General features: G+C 51.5%; 1 protein-coding gene across 40 annotated transcripts in view; it reads right to left on the reverse strand.

Annotated features, from left to right (window-relative positions):
• Window positions 1-8,014, reverse strand: part of LOC127929781 (uracil phosphoribosyltransferase homolog) — a 21,472-nt gene continuing 13,458 nt past the window's right edge. For 3 of the 40 annotated variants that reach the window (XM_052518134.1, XM_052518132.1, XM_052518133.1), the window contains one exon: window positions 1-504. In XM_052518134.1, coding sequence (XP_052374094.1) covers window positions 398-504 — 107 coding nt within the window. In that variant the 3' untranslated portion in view covers window positions 1-397. The other 37 variants (XM_052518093.1, XM_052518094.1, XM_052518095.1 and 34 more) reach the window with 37 other exon arrangements.

Genomic DNA, 8,014 nt, shown 5'->3' on the forward strand with positions numbered 1-8,014 from the left:
TCTAGTGTGGTCTGGTCTAGTCTAGCGTGGTGTGGTCTAGTGTGGTGTGGTCTAGTGTGGTGTGGTCTAGCGTGGTGTGGTCTGGTCTGGTGTGGTCTGGTCTAGTGTGGTGTGGTCTAGCGTGGTGTGGTCTAGCGTGGTGTGGTCTAGCGTGGTGTGGTCTAGCGTGGTGTGGTCTGGTCTGGTCTGGTCTAGCGTGGTGTGGTCTAGTGTGGTCTGGTCTAGTGTGGTCTGGTCTAGTGTGGTCTGGTCTAGTGTGGTCTGGTCTAGTGTGGTCTGGTCTAGTGTGGTCTGGTCTAGTGTGGTCTGGTCTAGCGTGGTGTGGTCTGGTCTAGCGTGGTCTGGTGTGGTCTAGTCTGGTGTGGTCTAGCGTGGTGTGGACTGGTGTGCGCGTTTGTCATTCTGTGCCAAAGTATTTCTGTCCAAAGTGTGTGGGGGCGACCGGGTGCAGCTCTGTGGTGAGCAGGGTGATCTCTGGGAACTCTTGGAGGATGGCCTTGGCTCCTGGAGAGATGGAGATGAAGAGAGAGAAAGAGAGAGAGGAGGATAATGTGTTACCTACCGTGTGGGGTGGAGAAGAGAGAGAGAGAGGAGGATAATGTGTTACCTACCGTGTGGGGTGGAGAAGAGAGAGGATGATGTGTTACCTACCGTGTGGGGTGGAGAAGAGAGAGAGAGGAGGATAATGTGTTACCTACCGTGTGGGGTGGAGAAGAGAGAGAGGAGGATAATGTGTTACCTACCGTGTGGGGTGGAGAAGAGAGAGGAGGATAATGTGTTACCTACCGTGTGGGGTGGAGAAGAGAGAGAGGGGATAATGTGTTACCTACCGTGTGGGGTGGAGAAGAGAGAGAGGAGGATAATGTGTTACCTACCGTGTGGGGTGGAGAAGAGAGAGAGGAGGATAATGTGTTACCTACCGTGTGGGGTGGAGAAGAGAGAGAGGGAGGATAATGTTTTACCTACCGTGTGGGGTGGAGAAAGAGAGGATAATGTTTTACCTACCGTGTGGGGTGGAGAAGAGAGAGAGAGGAGGATAATGTGTTACCTACCGTGTGGGGTGGAGAAGAGAGAGAGGAGGATAATGTGTTACCTACCGTGTGGGGTGGAGAAGAGAGAGAGGAGGAGGATAATGTGTTACCTACCGTGTGGGGTGGAGAAGAGAGAGAGGAGGATAATGTGTTACCTACCGTGTGGGGTGGAGAAGAGAGAGAGAGGAGGATAATGTGTTACCTACCGTGTGGGCGTGGAGTGGAGAAGAGAGAGAGAGAGGATAATGTGTTACCTACCGTGTGGGGTGGAGAAGAGAGAGGATAATGTGTTACCTACCGTGTGGGGTGGAGAAGAGAGGATAATGTGTTACCTACCGTGTGGGGTGGAGAAGAGAGGAGGATAATGTGTTACCTAGCGTGTGGGGTGGAGAAGAGAGAGAGAGGGAGGATAATGTGTTACCTAGCGTGTGGGGTGGAGAAGAGAGAGAGAGGAGGATAATGTGTTACCTACCGTGTGGGGTGGAGAAGAGAGAGAGGAGGATAATGTGTTACCTACCGTGTGGGGTGGAGAAGAGAGAGAGGAGGATAATGTGTTACCTACCGTGTGGGGTGGAGAAGAGAGAGAGGAGGATAATGTGTTACCTACCGTGTGGGGTGGAGAAGAGAGAGGGAGGATAATGTGTTACCTAGCGTGTGGGGTGGAGAAGAGAGGGAGGATAATGTGTTACCTACCGTGTGGGGTGGAGAAGAGAGAGAGAGGAGGATAATGTGTTACCTACCGTGTGGGGTGGAGAAGAGAGAGAGGAGGATAATGTGTTACCTACCGTGTGGGGTGGAGAAGAGAGAGAGGAGGATAATGTGTTACCTACCGTGTGGGGTGGAGAAGAGAGGAGGATAATGTGTTACCTAGCGTGTGGGGTGGAGAAGAGAGAGGAGGATAATGTGTTACCTAGCGTGTGGGGTGGAGAAGAGAGAGAGAGGAGGATAATGTGTTACCTACCGTGTGGGGTGGAGAAGAGAGAGAGGAGGATAATGTGTTACCTACCGTGTGGGGTGGAGAAGAGAGAGAGAGGAGGATAATGTGTTACCTACCGTGTGGGGTGGAGAAGAGAGAGAGAGGAGGATAATGTGTTACCTACCGTGTGGGGTGGAGAAGAGAGAGGAGGATAATGTGTTACCTACCGTGTGGGGTGGAGAAGAGAGAGAGGAGGATAATGTGTTACCTACCGTGTGGGGTGGAGAAGAGAGAGAGAGGATAATGTGTTACCTAGCGTGTGGGGTGGAGAAGAGAGAGAGGGAGGATAATGTGTTACCTACCGTGTGGGGTGGAGAAGAGAGAGGAGGAGGATAATGTGTTACCTAGCGTGTGGGGTGGAGAAGAGAGAGGAGGATAATGTGTTACCTAGCGTGTGGGGTGGAGAAGAGAGAGAGGAGGATAATGTGTTACCTAGCGTGTGGGGTGGAGAAGAGAGAGAGGAGGATAATGTGTTACCTACCGTGTGGGGTGGAGAAGAGAGAGAGGAGGATAATGTGTTACCTAGCGTGTGGGGTGGAGAAGAGAGAGAGAGGAGGATAATGTGTTACCTAGCGTGTGGGGTGGAGAAGAGAGAGAGAGGATAATGTGTTACCTAGCGTGTGGGGTGGAGAAGAGAGAGAGAGGAGGATAATGTGTTACCTACCGTGTGGGGTGGAGAAGAGAGAGAGGAGGATAATGTGTTACCTACCGTGTGGGGTGGAGAAGAGAGAGAGGGAGGATATAGTGTGTTACCTACCGTGTGGGGTGGAGAAGAGAGAGAGGAGGATAATGTGTTACCTACCGTGTGGGGTGGAGAAGAGAGGAGGATAATGTGTTACCTAGCGTGTGGGGTGGAGGAAGAGAGGAGGATAATGTGTTACCTAGCGTGTGGGGTGGAGAAGAGAGGAGGATAATGTGTTACCTAGCGTGTGGGGTGGAGAAGAGAGAGGAGGATAATGTGTTACCTACCGTGTGGGGTGGAGAAGAGAGAGAGGAGGATAATGTGTTACCTAGCGTGTGGGGTGGAGAAGAGAGAGAGAGAGGATAATGTGTTACCTAGCGTGTGGGGTGGAGAAGAGAGGAGGATAATGTGTTACCTACCGTGTGGGGTGGAGAAGAGAGGAGGATAATGTGTTACCTACCGTGTGGGGTGGAGAAGAGAGGGAGGATAATGTGTTACCTACCGTGTGGGGTGGAGAAGAGAGAGAGGAGGATAATGTGTTACCTACCGTGTGGGGTGGAGAAGAGAGAGAGGAGGATAATGTGTTACCTAGCGTGTGGGGTGGAGAAGAGAGAGAGAGGAGGATAATGTGTTACCTACCGTGTGGGGTGGAGAAGAGAGAGGAGGAGAAATGTGTTACCTACCGTGTGGGGTGGAGAAGAGAGAGAGGGAGGATAATGTGTTACCTACCGTGTGGGGTGGAGAAGAGAGAGGATAATGTGTTACCTACCGTGTGGGGTGGAGAAGAGAGAGAGGAGGATAATGTGTTACCTAGCGTGTGGGGTGGAGAAGAGAGAGTGTGGGGTGGAGAGGATAATGTGTTACCTACCGTGTGGGGTGGAGAAGAGAGGAGGATAATGTGTTACCTAGCGTGTGGGGTGGAGAAGAGAGGAGGATAATGTGTTACCTACCGTGTGGGGTGGAGAAGAGAGGAGGATAATGTGTTACCTACCGTGTGGGGTGGAGAAGAGAGAGAGAGGAGGATAATGTGTTACCTAGCGTGTGGGGTGGAGAAGAGAGAGAGAGGAGGATAATGTGTTACCTAGCGTGTGGGGTGGAGAAGAGAGAGAGGGAGGATAATGTGTTACCTACCGTGTGGGGTGGAGAAGAGAGAGAGAGGAGGATAATGTGTTACCTACCGTGTGGGGTGGAGAAGAGAGAGAGGAGGATAATGTGTTACCTACCGTGTGGGGTGGAGAAGAGAGAGAGGAGGATAATGTGTTACCTACCGTGTGGGGTGGAGAAGAGAGAGAGGAGGATAATGTGTTACCTACCGTGTGGGGTGGAGAAGAGAGAGAGGAGGATAATGTGTTACCTACCGTGTGGGGTGGAGAAGAGAGAGAGAGGATAATGTGTTACCTACCGTGTGGGGTGGAGAAGAGAGAGAGAGGAGGATAATGTGTTACCTAGCGTGTGGGGTGGAGAAGAGAGGAGGATAATGTGTTACCTAGCGTGTGGGGTGGAGAAGAGAGGAGGATAATGTGTTACCTACCGTGTGGGGTGGAGAAGAGAGAGGAGGATGTGTTACCTACCGTGTGGGGTGGAGAAGAGAGGAGGATAATGTGTTACCTACCGTGTGGGGTGGAGAAGAGAGGAGGATAATGTGTTACCTACCGTGTGGGGTGGAGAAGAGAGAGAGAGGAGGATAATGTGTTACCTACCGTGTGGGGTGGACGAGAGAGAGAGAGGAGGATAATGTGTTACCTACCGTGTGGGGTGGAGAAGAGAGGAGGATAATGTGTTACCTACCGTGTGGGGTGGAGAAGAGAGAGAGAGGAGGATAATTTGTTACCTACCGTGTGGGGTGGAGAAGAGAGAGAGAGGAGGATAATGTGTTACCTAGCGTGTGGGGTGGAGAAGATAGGAGGATAATGTGTTACCTACCGTGTGGGGTGGAGAAGAGAGGAGGATAATGTGTTACCTACCGTGTGGGGTGGAGAAGAGAGGAGGATAATGTGTTACCTACCGTGTGGGGTGGAGAAGAGAGGAGGATCATGTGTTACCTACCGTGTGGGGTGGAGAAGAGAGAGAGAGGAGGATAATGTGTTACCTACCGTGTGGGGTGGAGAAGAGAGAGAGAGGAGGAGAATGTGTGACCTACCGTGTGGGGTGGAGAAGAGAGGATAATGTGTTACCTACCGTGTGGGGTGGAGAAGAGAGGATAATGTGTTACCTAGCGTGTGGGGTGGAGAAGAGAGGATAATGTGTTACCTACCGTGTGGGGTGGAGAAGAGAGAGAGAGGAGGATAATGTGTTACCTAGCGTGTGGGGTGGAGAAGAGAGAGAGAGGAGGATAATGTGTTACCTACCGTGTGGGGTGGAGAAGAGAGAGAGGAGGATAATGTGTTACCTACCGTGTGGGGTGGAGAAGAGAGAGAGAGGAGGATAATGTGTTACCTACCGTGTGGGGTGGAGAAGAGAGAGAGAGAGGATAATGTGTTACCTAGCGTGTGGGGTGGAGAAGAGAGAGAGGAGGATAATGTGTTACCTAGCGTGTGGGGTGGAGAAGAGAGAGAGGGAGGATAATGTGTTACCTAGCGTGTGGGGTGGAGAAGAGAGAGAGAGGAGGATAATGTGTTACCTACCGTGTGGGGTGGAGAAGAGAGAGAGAGGAGGATAATGTGTTACCTACCGTGTGGGGTGGAGAAGAGAGGAGGATAATGTGTTACCTAGCGTGTGGGGTGGAGAAGAGAGGAGGATAATGTGTTACCTACCGTGTGGGGTGGAGAAGAGAGAGAGGAGGATAATGTGTTACCTACCGTGTGGGGTGGAGAAGAGAGAGAGAGAGGAGGATAATGTGTTACCTACCGTGTGGGGTGGAGAAGAGAGAGAGAGAGGATAATGTGTTACCTACCGTGTGGGGTGGAGAAGAGAGAGAGGAGGATAATGTGTTACCTACCGTGTGGGGTGGAGGAGAGAGAGGAGGATAATGTGTTACCTACCGTGTGGGGTGGAGAAGAGAGAGAGAGGAGGATAATGTGTTACCTACCGTGTGGGGTGGAGAAGAGAGAGAGGGAGGATAATGTGTTACCTACCGTGTGGAGAAGAGGATAATGTGTTACCTACCGTGTGGGGTGGAGAAGAGAGAGAGAGGAGGATAATGTGTTACCTACCGTGTGGGGTGGAGAAGAGAGACCTACCGTGTGGGGTGGAGAGGAGGATAATGTGTTACCTACCGTGTGGGGTGGAGAAGAGAGAGAGGAGGATAATGTGTTACCTAGCGTGTGGGGTGGAGAAGAGAGAGAGGAGGATAATGTGTTACCTACCGTGTGGGGTGGAGAAGAGAGAGAGAGGAGGATAATGTGTTACCTACCGTGTGGGGTGGAGAAGAGAGGAGGATAATGTGTTACCTAGCGTGTGGGGTGGAGAAGAGAGGGGGATAATGTGTTACCTAGCGTGTGGGGTGGAGAAGAGAGAGAGGAGGATAATGTGTTACCTACCGTGTGGGGTGGAGAAGAGAGAGGAGGATAATGTGTTACCTACCGTGTGGGGTGGAGAAGAGAGAGAGGAGGATAATGTGTTACCTACCGTGTGGGGTGGAGAAGAGAGAGAGGAGGATAATGTGTTACCTACCGTGTGGGGTGGAGAAGAGAGAGAGAGGAGGATAATGTGTTACCTAGCGTGTGGGGTGGAGAAGAGAGAGAGAGGAGGATAATGTGTTACCTAGCGTGTGGGGTGGAGAAGATAGGAGGATAATGTGTTACCTACCGTGTGGGGTGGAGAAGAGAGGAGGATAATGTGTTACCTACCGTGTGGGGTGGAGAAGAGAGAGAGAGGAGGATAATGTGTTACCTACCGTGTGGGGTGGAGAAGAGAGAGAGGAGGATAATGTGTTACCTACCGTGTGGGGTGGAGAAGAGAGAGAGAGGATAATGTGTTACCTACCGTGTGGGGTGGAGAAGAGAGAGAGGAGGATAATGTGTTACCTACCGTGTGGGGTGGAGAAGAGAGGAGGATAATGTGTTACCTACCGTGTGGGGTGGAGAAGAGAGAGAGGAGGATAATGTGTTACCTACCGTGTGGGGTGGAGAAGAGAGAGAGGGGGATAATGTGTTACCTACCGTGTGGGGTGGAGAAGAGAGAGAGAGGAGGATAATGTGTTACCTACCGTGTGGGGTGGAGAAGAGAGAGGAGGATAATGTGTTACCTACCGTGTGGGGTGGAGAAGAGAGAGGAGGATAATGTGTTACCTACCGTGTGGGGTGGAGAAGAGAGGAGGATAATGTGTTACCTACCGTGTGGGGTGGAGAAGAGAGAGAGGAGGATAATGTGTTACCTACCGTGTGGGGTGGAGGAGAGAGAGAGAGGAGGATAATGTGTTACCTACCGTGTGGGGTGGAGAAGAGAGAGAGGAGGATAATGTGTTACCTAGCGTGTGGGGTGGAGAAGAGAGGAGGATAATGTGTTACCTACCGTGTGGGGTGGAGAAGAGGATAATGTTTTACCTACCGTGTGGGGTGGAGAAGAGAGAGAGGAGGATAATGTGTTACCTACCGTGTGGGGTGGAGAAGAGAGAGAGAGGAGGATAATGTGTTACCTACCGTGTGGGGTGGAGAGAGAGAGAGAGGAGGATAATGTGTTACCTACCGTGTGGGGTGGAGAAGAGAGAGAGGAGGATAATGTGTTACCTACCGTGTGGGGTGGAGAAGAGAGGAGGATAATGTGTTACCTACCGTGTGGGGTGGAGAAGAGAGGAGGATAATGTGTTACCTACCGTGTGGGGTGGAGAAGAGAGGAGGATAATGTGTTACCTACCGTGTGGGGTGGAGAAGAGAGAGAGGGAGGATAATGTGTTACCTAGCGTGTGGGGTGGAGAAGAGAGGAGGATAATGTGTTACCTACCGTGTGGGGTGGAGAAGAGAGGAGGATAATGTGTTACCTACCGTGTGGGGTGGAGAAGAGAGGAGGATAATGTGTTACCTACCGTGTGGGGTGGAGAAGAGAGAGAGAGGAGGATAATGTGTTACCTACCGTGTGGGGTGGAGAAGAGAGAGAGGAGGATAATGTGTTACCTACCGTGTGGGGTGGAGAAGAGAGAGGAGGATAATGTGTTACCTACCGTGTGGGGTGGAGAAGAGAGGAGGATAATGTGTTACCTACCGTGTGGGGTGGAGAAGAGAGAGAGAGGAGGATAATGTGTTACCTACCGTGTGGGGTGGAGGAGAGAGAGAGAGAGGATAATGTGTTACCTACCGTGTGGGGTGGAGAAGAGAGAGAGGAGGATAATGTGTTACCTACCGTGTGGGGTGGAGAAGAGAGGAGGATAATGTGTTACCTACCGTGTGG

The sequence above is a fragment of the Oncorhynchus keta genome, chromosome 4 (genome assembly GCF_023373465.1).
Source record: "Oncorhynchus keta strain PuntledgeMale-10-30-2019 chromosome 4, Oket_V2, whole genome shotgun sequence".
NCBI classification, from domain to species: Eukaryota; Metazoa; Chordata; class Actinopteri; order Salmoniformes; family Salmonidae; genus Oncorhynchus; species Oncorhynchus keta.